Source organism: Solea senegalensis, linkage group LG9 (genome assembly GCF_019176455.1).
Source record: "Solea senegalensis isolate Sse05_10M linkage group LG9, IFAPA_SoseM_1, whole genome shotgun sequence".
In the NCBI taxonomy this organism is placed as follows: Eukaryota; Metazoa; Chordata; class Actinopteri; order Pleuronectiformes; family Soleidae; genus Solea; species Solea senegalensis.
In genome coordinates this window covers 19491366-19512637 of record NC_058029.1, presented here as the reverse complement: position 1 = coordinate 19512637, position 21272 = coordinate 19491366, and the positions used below count along the sequence as shown (strand labels likewise).

General features: G+C 40.4%; 1 protein-coding gene across 6 annotated transcripts in view; it reads left to right on the top strand.

Moving 5' to 3' along the window:
• dnah5 (dynein, axonemal, heavy chain 5) overlaps positions 1-21272 on the top strand; it is a 47720-nt gene that overhangs the window by 15375 nt on the left and 11073 nt on the right. For all 6 annotated transcript variants that reach the window (XM_044033908.1, XM_044033907.1, XM_044033905.1 and 3 more), the window contains exons 22-70: positions 294-490; positions 574-640; positions 1028-1170; positions 1333-1409; positions 1508-1632; positions 1802-2037; positions 2186-2404; positions 2607-2669; positions 2777-3015; positions 3134-3281; positions 3455-3547; positions 3943-4142; positions 4261-4414; positions 4838-5001; positions 5523-5679; positions 5903-6115; positions 6265-6489; positions 7131-7303; positions 7490-7560; positions 7820-7927; positions 8540-8727; positions 8929-9123; positions 9651-9785; positions 10149-10256; positions 10645-10798; positions 11093-11239; positions 11530-11771; positions 12100-12276; positions 12357-12561; positions 12712-12854; positions 13109-13243; positions 13467-13589; positions 13776-13989; positions 14084-14307; positions 14492-14690; positions 14787-14959; positions 15239-15369; positions 15781-15934; positions 16062-16329; positions 16427-16550; positions 16777-16884; positions 17210-17324; positions 17475-17651; positions 18444-18647; positions 19005-19184; positions 19292-19429; positions 20189-20324; positions 20651-20832; positions 20934-21068. In XM_044033908.1, the coding sequence (XP_043889843.1) occupies positions 294-490; positions 574-640; positions 1028-1170; positions 1333-1409; positions 1508-1632; positions 1802-2037; positions 2186-2404; positions 2607-2669; positions 2777-3015; positions 3134-3281; positions 3455-3547; positions 3943-4142; positions 4261-4414; positions 4838-5001; positions 5523-5679; positions 5903-6115; positions 6265-6489; positions 7131-7303; positions 7490-7560; positions 7820-7927; positions 8540-8727; positions 8929-9123; positions 9651-9785; positions 10149-10256; positions 10645-10798; positions 11093-11239; positions 11530-11771; positions 12100-12276; positions 12357-12561; positions 12712-12854; positions 13109-13243; positions 13467-13589; positions 13776-13989; positions 14084-14307; positions 14492-14690; positions 14787-14959; positions 15239-15369; positions 15781-15934; positions 16062-16329; positions 16427-16550; positions 16777-16884; positions 17210-17324; positions 17475-17651; positions 18444-18647; positions 19005-19184; positions 19292-19429; positions 20189-20324; positions 20651-20832; positions 20934-21068 (7886 nt within the window). The remainder of the gene's footprint in view (positions 1-293; positions 491-573; positions 641-1027; positions 1171-1332; positions 1410-1507; positions 1633-1801; positions 2038-2185; positions 2405-2606; positions 2670-2776; positions 3016-3133; positions 3282-3454; positions 3548-3942; positions 4143-4260; positions 4415-4837; positions 5002-5522; positions 5680-5902; positions 6116-6264; positions 6490-7130; positions 7304-7489; positions 7561-7819; positions 7928-8539; positions 8728-8928; positions 9124-9650; positions 9786-10148; positions 10257-10644; positions 10799-11092; positions 11240-11529; positions 11772-12099; positions 12277-12356; positions 12562-12711; positions 12855-13108; positions 13244-13466; positions 13590-13775; positions 13990-14083; positions 14308-14491; positions 14691-14786; positions 14960-15238; positions 15370-15780; positions 15935-16061; positions 16330-16426; positions 16551-16776; positions 16885-17209; positions 17325-17474; positions 17652-18443; positions 18648-19004; positions 19185-19291; positions 19430-20188; positions 20325-20650; positions 20833-20933; positions 21069-21272) is intronic.

The following is a 21272-nucleotide window of genomic DNA, read 5'->3' as shown; positions in this document are numbered from 1 at the left end:
GTTTGCAGCCAATCACAAGCAAAACAGAAAATGTAGATGTAGAATTTAAACACGTCAAGGGATATTGATATATTTTGGAAATCATCTTCTCTGCACCAGTATCCCTGTGTCATCCCTGCATTTCTCAACTCCTTAGATGACTCTTTAGGTACTATTTTATCCCACTATTTCATTCATTTGACCCCTCACTCCATATCAGTTCTCTCAAGCACCATCAAGTCTAGTTTGTGAAGTAGATGTTTATCTGTATCGCATCATCCTGTGTCAGAGATACTTCACTCTTCCCTTTGTAGTTGAGAGTGAGTCACCCAGTTGTGGCGAAAGCAGCGGTCAGCCGGCAATCTTCAGAGTCAACGTGAATCTCTCCATCCCACACGTTGCCATGTTTCCAGCGCTGGAAGACGTACAGCAGGCTTTAAACCAGGCTGTAAAGTGCGTGGTCAATGTCAGCAAGGGGGTCAGCCAGTGGAGCAAAGAAAGGATCTCAAAGGTGGTGTTGACCTAATGACGGGAGCATTTAAGTGTGAAAAGTAATTTTTTGCATCAGTGTAACAATGTTTTCTTTATTTATAGAGAAAAATGAATGAAAGACGTATGGCGGCTCTGAAACAGGACGGAGCAACAGCATGCAGCGTGGCTGGTAACTGGCCTAACACGACCTCAGCACCTCCACAAACGCAACACATTGTTTATTGTCGTGCGCAACTCCATTGTCAAACCAGTTCACACAACAATGATTATGCCTATCAGCTCCACACGACTCTCTCTGTGTGTCGAGTTTAGATTGTTAGATTCTTACTCTGCACACAGGAAATGAGTCTTTCATGTCAAGAGAGTGGAAGTTAACAGCAACTCTGTGGTAGTAAGAGGAAAAACAACTGCAAACAGGTTGGAGTAGTAGTGTCTGAAAACACACAGAAGCACACACAAGATATGGCAGAAGTGAATTTGAATGTTCAGAAAAGTAGTTTGACATGTTAAAAGCTTCCGAATCTAACGTCTCTTATGTCCTGGAAACTCTCTGCAGATGGCAGCACCTCAGACATTTCAGCAACTGCGACTCAGAACATTCCATTCCAAGCAAGGAACTACCACAAGACTATATCTGAGAACAAGGAGATCGTTAAACTGGTGTCTGTTCTCAGTGTCTCCATCAGTTCCACCAAAAAGGTACAGCTCTATGCGTTAGGATTTTTGTTATTATATCCTGTCTGCTTCAACAATAAAAAAGTGTATTATATATATATATATATATATTTTAATCTTTTCTTTTTCTATCATGTTGACATGCTTCTTACCTCCTATATAACTGCTGTTTATGCTGATGTGCAGGAAGTCACCTCTGCTCTCAACCGTTTTAACCGTTACCATCACATCTGGATGAAGGACCGTGAAGAGACCTTGCGAACGTAAAAGAAACTGATTGTCTAATCTGACTGTTACACTAAACACTGTGTGCTTTCTGTGCATCAAGTTAAAACAGCACTAACCATTAGTTTTTTTACAGTTTTATTCAGGAGAGTCCTCTGCTATCAGAGTTCGAGAGCCAGATTCTATTCTATCGAGATCTGGAGCTAGAGATAAACTCACAACCAGAGTTTTTTACAGTGGGCGCTTTGGCTTTCTTCACAGGTAAGACCAAGTGTCACTTTCTTTATGCCTTTGTTATGAAACCACTACCATGCGTGAATAAAACACAACACTTAAATGTCTGTATTACTGATGACCATTGTAATCATACAGTACAAGGCAATCTTTATACATTAAACTTCTTCAGCTCGCCTGTATTTCTTTCCTGTAGCGGACCTGAAGTTGTCCCTCACTTGTGAAACCAAGAACTGGATGATGGACTATGGACTGAACTGTAACAGGAAATATCGTTCAGAGATGGAGCAGATCTTCGCTTTTATAGATGAAGCGGGAAAGAAACTGAATCGTCAGATTAAAGACCTGGATGATATCCGCATCGCCATGGCAGCACTCAAGGAGATCAGAGAGAAGCAAATATCTATTGATTTCCAAGTTGGACCCATAGAGGTAAAAGAACAGAATCATGGATGACTTTAATCCAATATGGCAGTTGATAACTATTCTGGTCGAGTCATTGCAAAAGTGTGTGTGTGAGTGATGTGACAGTGTTTGCAGCTGTCAGGCAGAAGATGTTGCATCTCTTTCCTTCTCACAGGAATCGTATGCCATGCTTCACAAATATGAGCTGCCGGTGGCAAAAGAAGAGGCCGATAAGGTGGATACGCTGCGTTACACGTGGGAGAAGCTGCTGTCCCGGAGCACGGAGATACAGAACGAGCTGGTGGCCCTGCAGCCAAACTTCAGACAGGAACTGCTCAGCAATGTGGAGACTTTCATGCAGGACTGTCAAAACTTTTACCAGGATTACGAGACGGTAAAGACACGCTCCACATACGAGCGCACATCTGTGTGTGCTGTACACTCAAAGCAGCCATTTTGACAGGTCATGGGAGGAAACATGTGCTTTTCCTGCTGGAACCTGTTAAAAAAGAGACAATTACAGCAGTTATTTATAGTGGCTTTTTAAGACTTAGTTACATGTTAGTCTGATTTACATTACTTGTCCTCTCATACAGGATGGCCCCATGGCAGTGGGGTTATCTCCTCAGGATGCCAGTGACAGGCTCATCATGTTCCAGGTTTGTTATTCATGATCTGAGTTGGGCATAACTATAAATAAGCCTGTCAATCAGTGTGCTTTTTAAATTTGAAAGTTGACCTGGTTCCCAATCATTATTTTCTTTAGAATCGGTTTGACAACCTGTTCAGGAAGTACAACACTTACTCTGGTGGAGAGGAGCTGTTCGGACTTCCTGTCACCCAGCATCCTCAGCTATTGGAGATAAGGAAGCAGCTGGCTCTGCTGCAGAAGCTCTATGGCCTTTACAGCAACGTCATTGAAACCGTCACTGGTTACTATGATATCCTGTGGGCTGACATCCACATTGAAAAGATCAACAATGAACTAATGGACTTTCAGACAAGGTTAGACAGTTTGTAAATCTGATACCACGGAAGTACCAATTTGAACTCAACCTGAAATAATCCAGGCTTAACAGAAACTAACCAGTGAGACCTTTTCTTTAATCCTGTTCACGTCCAGGTGTCGCAAACTGCCACAAGCTCTGAAGGACTGGCAGGCATTTTTGGACCTTAAGAAAACGATTGATGAATTCAGTGAGTGCTGCCCCCTACTGGAACTCATGAGTAACAAGGCAATGATGACGCGCCACTGGAAGAGAATCACTGAGGTCAGAGAGACGAGGAGAGAGTTTTTGTCCAGAGCTACTATATTATATATATATATATACATATATATATATATATATAATACACTAACATCTGTATTCAGTATTGATAGGTTGCTGTGTTGACATTTGGTCAAAGACAATCTAATGTCCTGTCTATGTGCTTTTGTTACCAGGTGACTGGCCATAACTTTGAAGTTGAAACTGATACATTCAAGCTACGCAACATTATGGAGGCTCCTCTGCTCGAGTATAAAGAGGAGATTGAGGTATGAATGAACAGCAGTGTCACAGCTTTCCTCTGGTCAGTTATATGATATTAAAATAAACTAATCCATGACAAGGAAGAAATACACTAGCACAAAAAGTGAATAGAATTAATTATAAAAATGCATGTCCCAGTCAGTGGTTATTTAAGTAGATCACGACACATTTATCATGGCTTTGCTGCGATCATAGAACTTTCTTTATAAATAACTATACAACTATTAATTAATCACAACTAATTAGTACATAATACAGTAATAATTCCCTTTCTTAACTGTAAAGTATCCTCTTTTCTTGCTATGGTCAAAGTGCTTAAGTCCTGGCTGTGCCAGTGAAAAGTTTTATAGGTCTTGGCATCGCTTTTGTTCGAGCAAGTTTTTTTGCATTTCTTTTGCAGGATATCTGTATCAGTGCCGTGAAAGAGCGGGACATTGAGCAAAAGCTGAAACAGGTGATCGCTGAGTGGGACTACAAAACTTTCACGTTTGCCAGCTTCAAGACTCGTGGCGAGCTGCTCCTGAGAGGAGACAGCACATCAGAGATCATCGCCAGCATGGAGGACAGCCTGATGGTTTTGGGGTCCCTTATGAGCAACAGGTGAAACTAATAATCAGCATTGTTAGTTGTTACTTTTTTTGTGTGTCAACACATCATATTCTGTCACGGGAGGTGTGGGGAAGGCAGCCTTGACTCACTGATGTAAGTTATTTGTCAGGTACAACACTCCATTTAAAGCCCAGATTCAGAAGTGGGTTCAGAATCTCTCCAACACCACCGATATCATTGAAAGCTGGATGACGGTTCAGAACCTCTGGATCTACTTGGAGGCTGTGTTTGTGGGTGGAGACATCGCCAAACAGATGCCAAAGGTACAACATTATTACTCACTCATTTAGTTTCTCATTGTGAGGAGTCACTGGTATTCACTTCATGTGCGGTGCGAAAATGTTGCTAGGCGACACAAGATCTAAACTTGTGGAGCTTCATCATTTTTGTGTGAATGAATTTGGTAATGCCTATTTTGAAATAGCACAGATTTAAACTCTCTCTGAAAATTAGATATGAAGATAGTGTTCATTTAGTAATTACTTTTGAACATAATAATTAGATATGTAAATAAATATTAAGTTATGTACATATCTAATCTTATTTATGATATTTTTTGAAATTTGGTTTGTAGGGAACACATTTAAAATACAGCTAACCCTTGAAGATGATAATTCATTGTATTTTTTTTAACAAATAAAAATCAAAAAATGCAAATAATACAACTTCAGCACAATATACTTTAGGAAGCAAAGCGTTTCTATAACATCGACAAATCCTGGGTGAAGATTATGATGCGAGCGCATGAGATGCCAAATGTGGTCCAATCATGTGTGGGAGACGAAACCATGGGACTGCTGCTTCCTCGCCTCCTGGAACAGCTGGAGATGTGTCAGAAGTCACTCACAGGGTGAGTCATAGTTAAATCTAAAATCATCATGGATTAATATGTCAAAACTATAGAAATATCTGAAGTGCAAATACAATCAAAGTGATGGACTCTTGAAAATAATGATAAGAATTAACAAGATTTACAGTTTGTCTGGTACTGTGCCAGTATTTGAAAAATCCTTGTGGATGTTAGTAGCTGTCAATCACATTGGTATTAACGCATATGTGCCATGATTTATCCTTTTTTTTAAAAATTAATGATTAATAATTACAAAATTGACATTATATTCTCTGAAACTTGTGATTGAGACTGTTAAGCCCCATGCAGAATTTTTTACTGATTTTGTAAATCAAGTGGGAAAGCTTTCCCATAGAGTTGCATTCAAATGAAGTCGCCCCCTGGTGGTTAACTGCTACTTACAGTGCATCCTACGTTCCCTGGCTTCACCTGTCAAACCAGAAGACTATGTCCTTTTTATCTATGAATCCTGGCTAAGTATAATATAATGACACTTATTTTTCCAACCTTATTTCAAACAGCTATTTAGAGAAGAAGCGTCTACAGTTTCCTCGTTTCTTCTTTGTCTCCGACCCTGCACTGCTGGAGATCCTGGGCCAGGCCTCTGACTCTCACACCATCCAGGCCCATCTTCTCAACGTCTTTGACAACATTAAAGTTGTCAAATTCCATGACAAAGTGAGTTTTTTTTTTCGTGGGACACCTTCAAGTGCGTCATTCTTCCCCCCTCATTTTGTCTTTCTTTGTCATCTGTCAAATTTTGGGGCATTTTTTGCAGAGTTTAAATGTTCAAATTAATGCAGCATATAGAATACAAGACCATGCAATTGAATTGGCTTTTTAGAAAAGTGTAAAAAAATGAAGTGAAATGAATGTTCACACACACAAACATCTTTTCCAGGTATACGACCGTATTGTGGCTGTTTCATCACGGGAAGGGGAGACTGTGGAACTTGAGCGTCCAGTCACAGCAGAGGGGAACGTAGAGGTTTGGCTCAATGCTCTGCTGAAGGAATCCCAGAGGTCTTTGCACTCAGTGATACGGCAGGCTGCCATGGCCATCCAAGATACAGGCTTCCAGCTCATTGACTTCCTGAACTCCTTCCCCTCTCAGGTAACAACTGGTCCACAGACAACTCATAACATGGCTCCAACTCTGTGGTTGTGATAAGAGCATAGTTTCATTTTATGGATGTGATGACAGTTTGACGTTCCTCAACACATTTGATCATGATGCAATTATTAATAGTGTTCTTGATCCAGGTGGGCTTGTTAGGTATTCAGATGATATGGACAAGGGACTCGGAGGAGGCTCTGACCAATGCCAGGTATGATCGCCGCATTATGGCCAAAACCAACCAGCTCTTTCTGGAACTGCTCAACACACTGATCGACATGACCACGAGAGACCTTGGGGCAGTGGAGAGGACCAAGTATGAGACCCTCATCACCATCCATGTCCACCAGAGGGACATTTTTGATGAGCTGGTGAGTGTGTTGCTGATCATTTAACCTCTTACAGTGCAACATACAATGAGTTTGTATCGGAAAGGATTGTTCAGCATGATCAGACACAAAGGCAGTCAATTCTATTTGACCATTTTTTTAATGGCAGGCTAGTGTTATTTAGGTGTACTGAAAGTTTGGATTCAGTAAATGGCCTCATTGACCTACAACGGTTATTAAACATGTTTAAGCTTGGTGCTCACATGGCACTAATCGGTGCACCCATGGTAATAATACACAACTCCTTATACGGACATCCTGGGGGGGGGGTGTGTTTAATTTTATATAAGTTCTGATTAATTTTATATCACATAGTTTAAAAAAAAACAAAGAACAACAACCCAAAAAACAGGAGTAGCGATAATTGTTCAGAAGTCTCAAAACAGACAGTTTTTCTTTTACTTCCAAATTTCAGAAATTCAATCTATTTTAAAATTTGCCTATAGGTTGTGTTAAAAAAAAAAGATATAAGACACTCTATATATGCATATTCTTAGAGCCTCTGTGTATACATACATATTCTGAATATATACACCATATTCTGAATCGTTCCCTTATTCTCCACATCCCCAATCTCGCCCTCTCTCCATTGTTTCCCTCCTTCCCTCTCGTCCTCACTCCAGTGCCGGCTGCACATCAAAAGCCCCAATGACTTTGAGTGGCTGAAGCAGTGCCGTTTCTACTTCAACGAGGACTCAGACAAGATGATCATCAACATCACAGATGTGGGATTCGTCTACCAGAATGAATTCCTGGGCTGCACTGAAAGGCTTGTCATTACACCTTTGACTGACAGGTAGAAAGTCAATCACACACACACACACACACACATAGGTTTGTGCAGTGACTGTGTTAATAGTGGAGAATCACATTCAGTTTGATTGTGTGACAAATGATCAACCAGGAGAATGCCACGATCATTATCATTAATGTCTATGATCATGAAGTGTGTGTGTGTGTGTGTGTGCATCTGTTTGCTCAGGTGCTACATCACCTTAGCCCAGGCTCTTGGTATGAGTATGGGTGGAGCCCCTGCTGGGCCAGCAGGAACAGGTAAGACTGTTACATCTCTTAAAATACTTGTTTCCTCTCGCAGGTTTTTTGAACCTTGACATGATACTCGTCAAGATGTGAATGAGTGAAGTGAACACTTGGGTCTTCCCGCATTATAATAAATCAGTAATTACCAACCACTGTTCTTTAGGAACCCAAGATGAATCTGAATTGTTTGTGTTATTTATTTTGTTTTAAATACATTATTTTGTTTTCCCTTCTTTATTTTCAGCATTTAATGCTTTTCCTTTGTTACTAGGCAAGACAGAGACTGTGAAAGATATGGGTCGCTGTCTAGGGAAGTATGTAGTGGTCTTCAACTGTTCTGACCAGATGGACTTCAGAGGCTTGGGCCGAATATTCAAAGGTAAAAGTCACAAAGGAAATGAGTGCAAATATTTGATTTAAATACAGTCAGCATAAAGTTATAGATAGACGACACAAATATGGCTTTAACTGCTGTTCTAAATCCTTCTATTTATTTAATATTTTTATTTGATGATTGATGTTTTTACTCTGATTTAATTCACCTGTTAGACTGTTTCATAATTTAATCCCACAGATTGAAACACACATACTTATAAAAGTAGGTTTGGTACACTGCATTTTTAAATGATATATTCCCTCTGAAAACAATGTCTTTATTTTATTTGGAAGTAAATGATTTCTTGTTTTGAGTCAGATCTGGAAATTTAAGTGCTTGCATTTTTAAAAAGAGTTGATTTGTGTGGTTTCTATATCCTGCGTTATTTATTAACCTGATGGCCCTTTTCTACATTGTACCGTATATGTTGGTTGTTAATTTAAAACCTAATGACAGCTTTAGGTTTGTAAGTGGTTTGGTTAGTGTGTGTTAGGGTGTATTTTTTAAATTTCATGAATGATAACTACACACAAAGCAGAGCCTGAATAGCTTGTAGTTGGACAGTAAATGATTTGCATCCGAGTGGCTATAAAATAACGTGTTTTGCATTTGCAGGTCTGGCACAGTCTGGTTCTTGGGGCTGTTTTGACGAGTTCAACCGCATTGACCTCCCGGTTTTGTCCGTGGCCGCCCAGCAGATCGCAACAGTTCTCACTTGCAAGAAGGAACGCCGGCAAAACTTTTTCTTCACCGATGGCGATAGTGTGGATATGAACCCGGAGTTTGGCATCTTTCTCACCATGGTCAGTAGCACAACAGTGAGAGAGGTTGTTGTTGTAGAACATTAGACGTGAGACAGAAGAATAAAAAGCCACTACAGGCAGGCTCTTCAGATGAGACAGCCAGTGTCTATAACAGCTGATCTACCTGATGGTGAAGGATTGATATTAAACTTGATTCTGTGACGTCAATTTAAGATTTCATGTACTCTCATCCTGGATTAGAACCCAGGTTACGCAGGTCGCCAGGAGCTTCCCGAGAACCTGAAGATCAACTTTCGATCGGTGGCCATGATAGTCCCTGACCGTCAGATCATTATTGGGGTCAAACTGGCGAGTTGTGGCTTCATAGATTATATGGAGCTGGCGCGCAAGTTCTTCACTCTTTACAAGCTGTGTGAGGAGCAACTCTCCAAACAGGTAAAAGAAATCAAATCACTTCATCAGATCATCGTTATAAACTACATACTTTTGTATATTTCTGCTGGTTTGATATCACACGTTTACATTTTTAAAACCTTATTTATGATTTCAATGTTTTTATTGATGTACTTGAGTGCATCACAACAGAAAATACAGAGGCAGTTTCAGATCTAAAATACTAAATATAGTGAGACGAGTAGTTTGTAACGTCTAGACATTTTATTTCTTTATGTCTCACGACATAGAATATTATTATGTGTTGATTTAAAGGATTTTCTTGTTATAAGAACATTAAGCCTCTGTTCTAACATGATGCCTGCTTTTGGACTTCATACTAGCCTGTGACTTGTTTTTTTTTATCATCTTTGCTATTATTTAATTTGCTGTGTAACTAAAATACTATAAAAGTTTTGAATGCTTACAGAGTCTTAAAGCAGAATTAGGATTAAGAGTGGGCTGGTTTGTGTGTTCATAAAGATGAAGCAAATGAAGTGTAAAATGTGAAATATTCTCTGACTGTCCAGGTTCATTATGACTTTGGACTGCGGAACATTCTGTCAGTGCTGCGGACACTGGGAGCGGCCAAGCGCGCCAACCCCAGTGACACTGAGTCCACCATCGTCATGAGGGTCCTCAGGGACATGAATCTCTCCAAACTGGTCAGTGAAGGAGAGAATAAAAGTTTAAAAAATCCACAAGATGATAATATAGAACAAAGTTTAAAAGAAGTACCACCTTTTTTTGCGATCAACTTGCTTTTTGTGCCGAATTCTTGATACAATCAGCAGATTGTATCAAGTGTGTACATACTGTGTATGTGTTGCCTTGCAAAATGAAAAGTATTGCACACAACATAAACAAATCTAATCCAAATATATAAATGATTAGAAACATTTAGAAATGTACTATGCAAGATATAACCTTTTTCTATTTGAGAGTGGATAGTGGATAGACACGTTTCCAGACAATAATGTTCAAGGTAATTGATCAATGTACTGTAAATGCATTTGTGTGTTTGTTAGATTGATGAGGATGAGCCACTCTTCCTCAGCTTGATCGAAGACCTCTTTCCTGGCATCCAACTTAACAAAGCAGGCTACCCTGAACTAGAGGCAGCCATTGACAAACAGGTAGGAGACAAAGCAGTGGATGACTTTGTTCTGTGTATGTAAAACAAATACAGTGGGATAGAAAGATGGAGGAAAACAGGGAGCGGTAACAAAAGAGACAAAACATTTTTGTCATTCTTAAACGCCTTGCGATTATGCGTGAAAGGTATGAGAATGGCAGAATTTATAAATTACTTATAATTAACTGCATTAATCAGTTCTTATCTTCTTCAATGGTGTGTGTAACCATGGAGATACGCAACTGTAAGTTAACTTCTGTACTAGAACAACGTTTACAGACTGAAAACTTAATAACTTCAATATCCAAATATTGTCATGATAAGAAATAATAAAGATAAGAAACAGCATAACAAACAGTGTGTTTTACACTCTAATTGTGCTGACCCAGATTGAGGAGGCCGGTCTGATCAATCATCCTCCCTGGAAGCTGAAGATAATCCAGCTGTATGAGACTCAGATGGTCCGACACGGCATCATGGCCCTGGGTCCCAGTGGCTCTGGAAAGACAACATGTATACACACACTGATAAAAGCGATGACAGGTAGGTTCATGTGCATGTGAAATATGTGATGTACAGTTACTGTGCAAAATGTTTTAAAAATGTCGTATCCATCGCCTATTGGTCCTAAAATTGATTCTGCAGCATGTGAAATTAGCCCCAAGCTCACGAAAACAACTGGAAGCAGATTCCCCAAAACGATTGTAAATTGATTTTTACTGATGAATAAACATTATTCGTGTTCATATATTCATACAATATTATGATAAAATGTAATGCATTTGGTGTGTTGGATATACACACCTTCCATGTTTAAGATTGTGTTTCCTCTTCTAGAGTGTGGTCAGCCACACAGAGAGATGCGCATGAACCCCAAAGCCATTACAGCCCCTCAGATGTTTGGACGTTTGGATGTGGCCACGAACGACTGGACTGACGGCATCTTCTCGACACTATGGAGGAAAACACTGAAAGCAAAGAAAGGTCTGGGAAGTTGTTCAGTCAGTGTTCATTTCATGTTTTTTTTAACCAAGTGGGGCAGGCCATGGCCAAGTGGACAGGCAAGCTGGCTTGGGGTGCCCCTAAGCAAAGTACCCAATCTCCAATGCTCATTGTTAATTGTACTTTTTCTTTACTCTTTTGCTTTGCATTTTTGGACAGTGTTGCCTTTCCTGTCTGCTGCTTACTCACGTGTCAAACCCATGTTATAAACAATGTTTTTGGTCAGTCCTTTCCTGAGTTGAGTCCGACACTTTGGCCTTGACTTATAACAGGAGAACACATCTGGATTGTTCTGGATGGACCAGTTGATGCAATCTGGATTGAGAACCTAAATTCTGTTTTGGACGACAACAGAACACTTACACTGGCAAATGGAGACCGTATACCCATGGCTCCCAACTGTAAGGTGGTATTTGAGCCACATAACATCGACAACGCCTCTCCAGCCACTGTTTCACGCAACGGCATGGTGTTCATGAGCTCCTCTGTGCTCAACTGGAGTCCTATACTGGAGGTGAATATACAGTATATATATATATGTATTTTGTTAATAGGGAAATGATATTACGGTAAACTGTCTTATTTCTACAGTAATCACAAAACATTAGCTTCATCATAACAATGGAAAATGTGTGTGGAAGGAGGATGAATTTCAACTATACATAAATATATATATACATATATATATATATTCATGTATTTATAAAAAATTATAATTTCTATGTTATATACATAATTATATACAACTGAACCTCTGAATATCACAAGAGTAAAAAAAAGGGGTTTCATCTGTGACCTCATTCAAGAACTCTTAACTTCAGCTATGTGCTTGCTGCTTTCAGGGCTGGTTGAAGAAACGCTCCCCACAGGAGGCAGAGGTGCTGAGGGAGCTCTTCTCCTCCTCCTTCACTGAGCTCTACCACTTCAGCATGCAGTCTCTGGAGTCCAAGATGGACATGCTAGAAGCCTTTGTCATCATGCAGTGCATCAACATGCTGCAGGGACTCATACCATCGAAGGTAAAGTTACATTTCTGAAAGTCCTGATGTATTCCCCAGCTATTACATGTAATCTCTATGGAACGGGTGTTGCTGTACAGGAGCAGTGTGGCGATTTATCCAGAGAGCACTTGGAGCGGCTGTATGTCTTCGCCCTGATGTGGAGCATCGGGGCCTTATTTGAACTGGACGACCGAAAGAAGATGGAAATTTGGCTCAGAGGGAACAACAGTATCCGTCTGAATTTGCCAGACATTCCCTGTGACAGCGAGGACAATATGTTTGACTACTACGTCACAGCATATGGTATGGGTGCATGTTGACAAACACATGTTATCACGTGTAGAATAGATGGTAGCCGGTGTACCAGGAAACTTTTCGAACTGAAAGAGGGGTCATATTTTGTAGTTCTCTAAAGGTCATCTGTTAAATCATGCTCATATTTCCTACTTCCAGGTGAGTGGGTTCACTGGAACACCAGAGTGGAGGAATATGTTTATCCATCTGAAGTCACACCAGAGTATAGCTCCATCTTGGTCCCAAATGTGGACAATGTTAGGACAGACTTCCTCATTCAGACCATCGCCAAGCAGGGGAAGGTGAGGTTATCGACAAAATAGTGTTTGTCTGTGTATATTATGGTCCTTATTATATCTTCTATATCTTAATTTGTCTCAAATCAATGTAATAAGGCTGACGGTCGTCTTTCTTTTCCAGTTAATCTCTGTTTTATGTGCCTTGTGAGTGTATAGCACATTATGTCCTTTAGTTACACAAAAGTGCTCATTACACATTTTATATTTGTCTTCAATGAAACTTTAGCCTGATCATTTATTTATTTTATTTTTCATAGGCTGTTTTGCTGATTGGAGAGCAAGGGACAGCTAAGACTGTGATGATCAAGAGCTACATGTCGAAATATAATCCTGAGAACCATATGGGCAAGAGCGTCAACTTCTCTTCTGCTACAACACCATTCATGTTCCAGGTAAAACCAACAACCCTGTTAATTATTTTGTATTTAAAAGCCCATTGTGGCCACATCTGTGTTAATGAATTAGTGTGAACTAATAATGTTCTATATAAAGGAACATTGATTATATTGACATTGATTATATCAGAGTGCAACATCCTCCTTCCTGTACTTCATCTTCATTTTCACAATATTTGATGATTAATATTTCTCTTTGGTCCCTATGTTGCTCTTTTAGAGGACAGTGGAGAGCTATTTGGATAAGAGGATGGGAACTACTTATGGACCCCCTGCTCGGAAGAAAATGTCAATTTTCATTGATGACATCAACATGCCTGTAATAAACGAGTGGGGAGACCAGGTTTGGGATTGTTTTAACATCACTAGCAGAGCTACATGAATGAAAACAGAAACATCTCCCTTTAGTTTTGGTACACAGATGTGCATGAATTAATGTTAGGATTCTACTTTAGCTTTTATGGCCTGGAAAAGTAAAGAGTTAATGCTGAACAACAATGAATAATTTTTTTTCTGTCCTTAATCACAGGTGACTAATGAGATTGTCAGACAGCTGATGGAGCAAAATGGCTTCTTTAATTTGGAGAAACCAGGAGAGTTTACCAACATTGTGGATGTTCAGTTCCTGGCATCTATGATCCATCCCGGCGGAGGCCGTAATGACATCCCACAGAGACTGAAAAGGCAGTTTTCTGTTTTCAACTGTACTCTGCCCTCCAATTCTTCCATAGACAAAATATTTGGTGAGTAAAAACAGTGTAAAATGATGCACATACTGTACACACAATACATACAATAGATATCTGTGCTGTCTTTAATTGAAAAACCTTTCTATAGGTGTGATTGGTGAGGGCCACTTCTGCGAAGGTCGAGGTTTCACTGAGGATGTGCAGAGGCTCGTGCGCCGCCTCGTGTCTCTCACGCGTTGCTTCTGGCAGTTGACCAAGGTCAAGATGCTTCCAACTCCTGCCAAATTCCACTACAACTTCAACCTGAGGGATCTGTCCAGGATCTGGCAAGGCATGCTCAATACCAGCGCTGAGGTGGTCAGCTCTGTCTCGGTGAGCAAACTGAAGCAGTGTTTCCATACTCAACTTGGTCTATAGCGCAACAATGAAACATGGTTAACGTGACTAGATTTCGACTAGATAAAAGCAGGGTTTTGTGAGGGAATAATTCTAAAATAGGGTTTTACGTTAACAAGATTAACACAGTGAAACAATGACAGTGAAACGTCATTTCCAGGTGCTGCTGTCGTTGTGGAAGCACGAGTGTAAACGTGTGATAGCTGACAGGTTTACCATGCCTGAGGATGTGGAGTGGTTTGACCTGGCTTTGGCAAAACTGGTGGAGGAGGAGCTTGGTGCGGAGCACAAGAACGTGGTGGACTGTGACGTAGACAGACACTTTGTCGACTTCCTGCGAGATGCACCCGAGGCTACTGGTATTGTTCATCAACAGTGTTGTTTTCTTCTTAAAGTTTTCATTTGTTTGTGTTTTTGTGATGATCCTTTTGATTTAAAATGTTCTGTCCTGACAGGGGAGGAGCCAGAAGACTCAGACTTTGATTTGCCAAAGGTGTATGAGCCCATTGAATCCTTTGAGAGTTTAAAGGGCCGTTTGAACATGTTCCTGAGCCACTACAATGAGAGCATCAGGGGAACTGGCATGGACATGGTCTTCTTTCAGGATGCCATGATACACCTGGTCAAGGTATTTTACAAAAGTATAGTAAAAAAAAAAAGTGCATATGTATTCCAGAAAAACATGGACTTGTAGATTTGTAGCTTTTGAGTCAATGACTTTGGGATAACTATGACCTGGATGAACACAACAAATGTATGGTTCTTTTCTACTTCATTTAGAAGTCATGAGACATGCTTAGTCAGACTTCACGTCCAAAGTATTCTTCCAACTTTACATTTGAACAACTCTGATTTTGAGCTTTTTCACAAGCATTTCCTCAAAATCTGCCTCTCTGTCAAATCGTAGGTGTCACGGATCATCAGGACACCTGGGGGTAATGCCTTGTTGGTGGGTGTTGGGGGCTCAGGCAAACAGAGTCTAACCAGACTGGCCTCCTTCATAGCTGGATACGAGATCTTCCAGATCACTCTGACACGGTAATGTTCAGTACAAATGGTCCTCTGGCACACAAGTGCTTATTCATTATCCATCTCTCTCTCTTCCTCCTCAGTTTCAGACAGCATGTTTCTAAAGCACATGTATCGCAGCAATAATGTTGTTGTTCTCGATTATTACTCTAGGGTTGCATTAAGCTGAAAGAGAAAGACGTCTATTAGAGGTGCATTGCTGTTTCTTTTCCTGGTTTTCTCAGCAATATGTTTTTCCATTTGTGTTTATAAAAGAGAGCGGAAGAAAATATATGTAATTGTTTAACTATGTATCATTAAATTCTATTATTTTTGCACCAAGATAGATAAGACAACATTTAGAATGATGACATTTAATGTAATAAACATTATATCCCATTGGTTGAATGTTGTCACATTTTTTATTTATTTTTTTGGCAGGTCGTACAACACAGCCAACTTAATGGAGGATTTGAAAGTCTTGTACAGAACCGCCGGCCTGCACGGGAAAGGCATCACCTTCATCTTTACGGACAGTGAAATCAAAGACGAGTCTTTCCTCGAGTACTTGAACAACGTCCTGTCGTCTGGAGAGGTCAGGAGAGCAAACAAGTGAAAGCGCACACGGATTAATGCGTTTTTGCACAAATCGGAGATCTATCGATAAAGAGATGAACATGCTGTCTGTGATGTGAGCTGATGTGTGTTTCTGTCTCATCAAGGTGTCCAACCTGTTTGCCCGTGATGAGATCGATGAGATCCTCAGCAGTCTCATCCCTGTCATGAAGCGTGAGTTTCCCAGACGACCGCCGTCTAATGAGAACCTGTACGAGTATTTCATGTCACGGGTTCGACGAAACCTTCACGTTGTTCTGTGCGTCTCGCCCGTTGGAGAGAAGTTCCGCAACCGCGCATTAAAGTTTCCAGCGCTGATATCTGGTTGCACAATGGACTGGTTCAGCCGCTGGCCAAAGGATGCTCTTGTTGCAGGTATGTATACATTTCAATTATATGTGTAGGAGACCACACTAGGACTTCCTTATGATGTGGGGTATATTTTAATTCTCTTTTCCTTCCTGTTCTCTAGTGTCCGAGCACTTCCTGTCTGTCTATGACATCGACTGCTCACCACAGGTCAAAAGAGAGGTCGTCCAGTGCATGGGTTCCTTCCATGATGGTGTGGCAGAGAAATGTGCAGACTACTTCCAAAGGTAATGATTTGTTGGAGAGCTGGCAGTAGAAAAATTGGCCGTATATATCTGTGGTACATAATGTTTCATTATTTCTGTGATCAGTGAGATAAGTGCCGTGACCGCACAGTACTTTTTACAGTACTTTTAAAAATCAACATTTGTAAAAATGTACATATTAAAAGTCAAGGTAAAGCCTCTTTTTATCTTGGAATAAACTCGACAATATAATCTGCTTTGAATCTAGATACCGACGCTCCACCCATGTCACGCCAAAGTCCTACCTGTCCTTTATTCAAGGCTACAAGACTATATATAAGGAGAAGAGATCTGAAGTCCAGACCCTTGCTAACAGGTAAATACTCTGACATTTGAATATTTGTGATGTGAATCACAGCAATAGTATACATAATAACATATACTGCTTTCCTCCTTGGCCCCAAAATGTTTCAGTGGCCATTTTAGGTTCAAATTGTGTTTAATGAATGATTACGTAGATTACACTGTTGAAGCTTACATCTATTCTCTTTGTTTTCCACGAGTGTTTCACTATTTGTATTTCACTCACACTCTCACACAGTTATACGGATGTTAGACATTTACAACGATCAGGAGCCCAGCTCATACCAGTGATTTATCTTAGAAAGACTTAACTTAACTAATGATGTTTTCCAAATTAGAATGAAAACTGGGCTCCAGAAGCTGAAGGAAGCATCTGAGTCCGTCGTGGCACTGAGTGCAGAGCTGGAGGTGAAAGAGAGGGAGTTGCTGGTTGCTACTGACAAGGCTGATATGGTAGGTTTCAGGCATGACCGTGATATTCTCTCTCTGTGTCTGTGTGTGGTTAGGTTACAGTTAAAGCATTAACTGGTTATGGTCAAGGTTAGTGATGAGGCTTTGTTTAGGCTGTCCAAATGAATGTAATGTTTTTGTGCTTCCTCACAGGTGCTTAAGGAGGTGATAGTAAAAGCCCAGGCAGCAGAGCGGGTGAAGGTGGAGGTGCAGAAGGTAAAGGACAAAGCCCAGGCCCTTGTAGACAGCATCTCAGCAGATAAAGCCATCGCTGAGGAGAAACTGAAAGCTGCACAGCCAGCTCTCGCCGAGGCAGAGGCAGCACTGCAGGTATGAGTGTGAATGTACAGTATTATCTTAACTCTCTACCCTTCTCATCCTCAAAAGTAAAAGCAGACATTTAAATGCCTGTGCACATTAACTGCAGCGTGAATTTGGAATCAACCTAATATTATGCAAAAAGCAGATCATCTTACAGAAGAAACAAAATAAAATACCTGGAGTCAACACTGCTTGGTTCAGGAGCTTAACCCTCACCAGTTGACTTCAGAACAGACTTTAGGATGTCAGCTGAAGTCAGTCTGATGATTTGAACAGTCCCAGATGTGTGCATTTGCATCATTTGCATCATCATTAAATATTTTTATGTTTATTTACATGGTGAAAATCACACATTGTTTTCCCTGTGACACATGTTGAAAAATATCAAAAAAGAAAAGAAGTCACAGCCACAATATGGCTCAGCAAAATTCAGTCACTGGAGCTGAATTGACTGGATACATACAGGTAAAACGTAAAAAAACAACCATTGTGTTGTTTTATGTGGGGTGTAAATGTAATGTTTTCACAGGAAAATGATATATATGATTAATATGTATTAATTTAAAACATATTTTATCTGTACACAGTAATAATTGCATTATAATTATACTTTATATGGTTATTTACGTGTAAATCATCTACTAACAATGACCAGTTTCAGTCAGATTGACTGTATAATGCAGTTCTGCCTCATTTCCACTGTACAAATCATTAGCCATGGTTGTTTTCAGCTAAGACAAGTTGTCCAACATTAATAAATACTCTGTTATACTTTTTTTCTCTCTCTCTCTTCACATTTAGACGATCAAACCGTCCGACATTTCCACGGTGCGAAAACTCAGCCGCCCCCCGCACCTGGTCATGCGGATCATGGACTGCGTGCTGCTGCTTCTGCAGAAGCGCCTCAACCCAGTGGAGATCGACCCAGAGAAGAACTGCATTATGCCTTCGTGGCAGGAATCCCAGAAACTCATGACTTCAGGAAACCTCCTGGGCAGTCTGCAGGTGCACTTGCTCGTTTTCACACTACACTGTTGATATTGAATCAAGGTGATGCTGCAGAATGACTTGCATTGCGCAGGTACAATGAAATTGCATAAACCTTTATGAAACCGTATTTAGTGAAACCGTTGGTCAGTTTAGGCATAAAACCACCAAAAGTCACATTTTTAGTTTCTTACTGTTGTGTTCTTCTTAAATTCAACCATACCAAACCCCTGCATCCACATTTCTCTACCTTTTTTCTTCTTGTCTGCCTCTACCTTTTAACTCGTCATTTTATTTGAACCCTCTAACGCCTCTGACACTGTGAACTGAAAATCATCCTCTCTACTGCTCTTTCTCTCTCTCTCTGTCTCGCAGCAATTCCCCAAAGACACTATCAACAGGGAAATGGTGGAGCTGCTGCAGCCTTACTTTGAAATGCCCGACTACGACATCGAGACAGTAATCAAGGCATGTGGCAACATGGCTGGCCTTGCATCCTGGACAAAGTCCATGGCCACCTACTTCTCCATCAACAAGGAGGTCTTACCCTTGAAGGTAACTTACACTTACAATCCCTGTGTGTTGTCCTCTCTTTTGTCTTTTCTCTGAGAACTGACTATGTCTTGTGTTTACGTTTCTCGCTCTCGTCCCTTCTTTTGTAGGCTAACTTAGCAGTGCAGGAAAGTCGTCTGGCCAAAGCTAATGTGTACCTGCAGAAAGCTCAGGCTGAGCTGGATGTGAAGCAGGCAGAGCTGGATGCAGTGCAGGCCGAGTATGACAAGGTCCTGATGAAGAAACAGGTACGTAGTGTTACTGAACTTCCTTTAAGATATGCATAGAATGATATAGTTGATATAACAGTTGTCCTTGTCCTTGTTGTGCTTCTTGAATGTAGGGATTGACAGAAGTCTTTTTTTTTGCACATCATTTCATTAAAATAATGGCGCATTAAAACATATTATTCAGATGACTGATGATTTAAATAGACGAGTCTGTAAAGTCACATCACACGTGTCGACTGTTTGAAGCTAAACACAACCTGCAGACCTGTGACGATAACCTGCTACAATTCCCTCTTGATTCTTTTTTTTTCATTATTATTTATTTTCAAGAATACTCAATAAAAGACAAGTGTCCATATTGAGATCAATGCAGCAACAATGTGCTGGTGTTTGACCATGTGTTGGTGTGTTGGATCTGTTCTGTGATAAATATCGGCAGATTAACGGAGCAACATTTGTATGCATGTATTTAATATGCTTTTAAAGTAATACACAATATTATTATTTATATATTAGTATCACTTATTATTGTTATCGGATGATCAACCAATCCACCAAACCTGGAAGTGACACGAGGAGGAGCCCACACATCGATACTGACGGACATGCATGTTCATTAGCGCTATACCTTTTGTTTTCTGTGTTCTGATACGATCCTGTTCATGTTGTCCATAGACTTGAGTTTGGTGGAGACACAATTGTAAATCTGGCTGACTGAATGCGTTGTATTGATTGTTGAAGAGACAGTTTATCCGCCCTCCTCTCCCCTCCCCTCAGACTCTGCAGGAGGACGCTGAGCGCTGCAGACACAAAATGCAGACAGCGTCCAGTCTCATCAGCGGCCTTGCTGGAGAGAAGGAGAGATGGACACAGCAGAGCAAAGAGTTTGCTGCCCAAACCAAACGCCTTGTCGGTGGGTTTTAATTAAAGCAGTCATGACAGATGATTCTGCAGCTGAATATTTAATGATCTGAGTCGTTGTTTTTTGAATTAGACCTAATTAGACTGTATTTGTGTCGGATGATAAACCAATAATCTTAACAAGAGAAAGAACTCAGAGAGCGCAAACCTCTGCCAACGGGTAAACACATGCTTTTAAAAATCCTGGATCCAGATCACCACCAAAACTGAATTTGGTGGTATTGGTTATTCTTCCCAATTGGTCTGTTTTCTGTTTGTACTGCATTCCCAGTACTGTTTAAGATAAGTTCAACATCATTTTTGTCTCCTTTGCTCCAGGTGATATTCTTCTTGCCACAGCGTTCCTCTCTTACTCCGGCCCTTTCAATCAGCAGTTTCGAAATCACTTACTGAGTGACTGGCAGCGGGAGTTGCAGCAGCGTTGTATCCCGTTCTGCAACAATCTCAATTTGATTGAGCTGCTCGCTGATGCTCCCACTGTCAGCGAATGGAACCTGCAGGTCAGCTTTAGTAACAGATGCTATTGTTTTCTTAGTTTGCACTGTTGTATGTTGTCAGAGGAGGATCGGTGTTTTAACTCGTTCCATCTATCACTCGACAGGGGCTCCCCAGTGATGACCTATCCATCCAGAATGGTATCATTGTGACCAAAGCCACACGTTTCCCTCTTCTTATTGACCCACAAATGCAGGGGAAAATCTGGATAAAGAACAAAGAGGCCAAGAATGAGATGCAGGTTTGGATTTTCTTTTTATCTTACATATATGCAGCCTATCTGCTACTGTGCACGATGCTGTGATTTTAAAGTGTTTAAACTGTTTTTTTTCTATAATATAATGATCAAACATCAATAAAACGACAATACAGTGTGTTTTTCAGACAAATAAATTGTTTTTTTTTTACAGATTTCTGATAAATAAATAAACCATAAAAACAACTT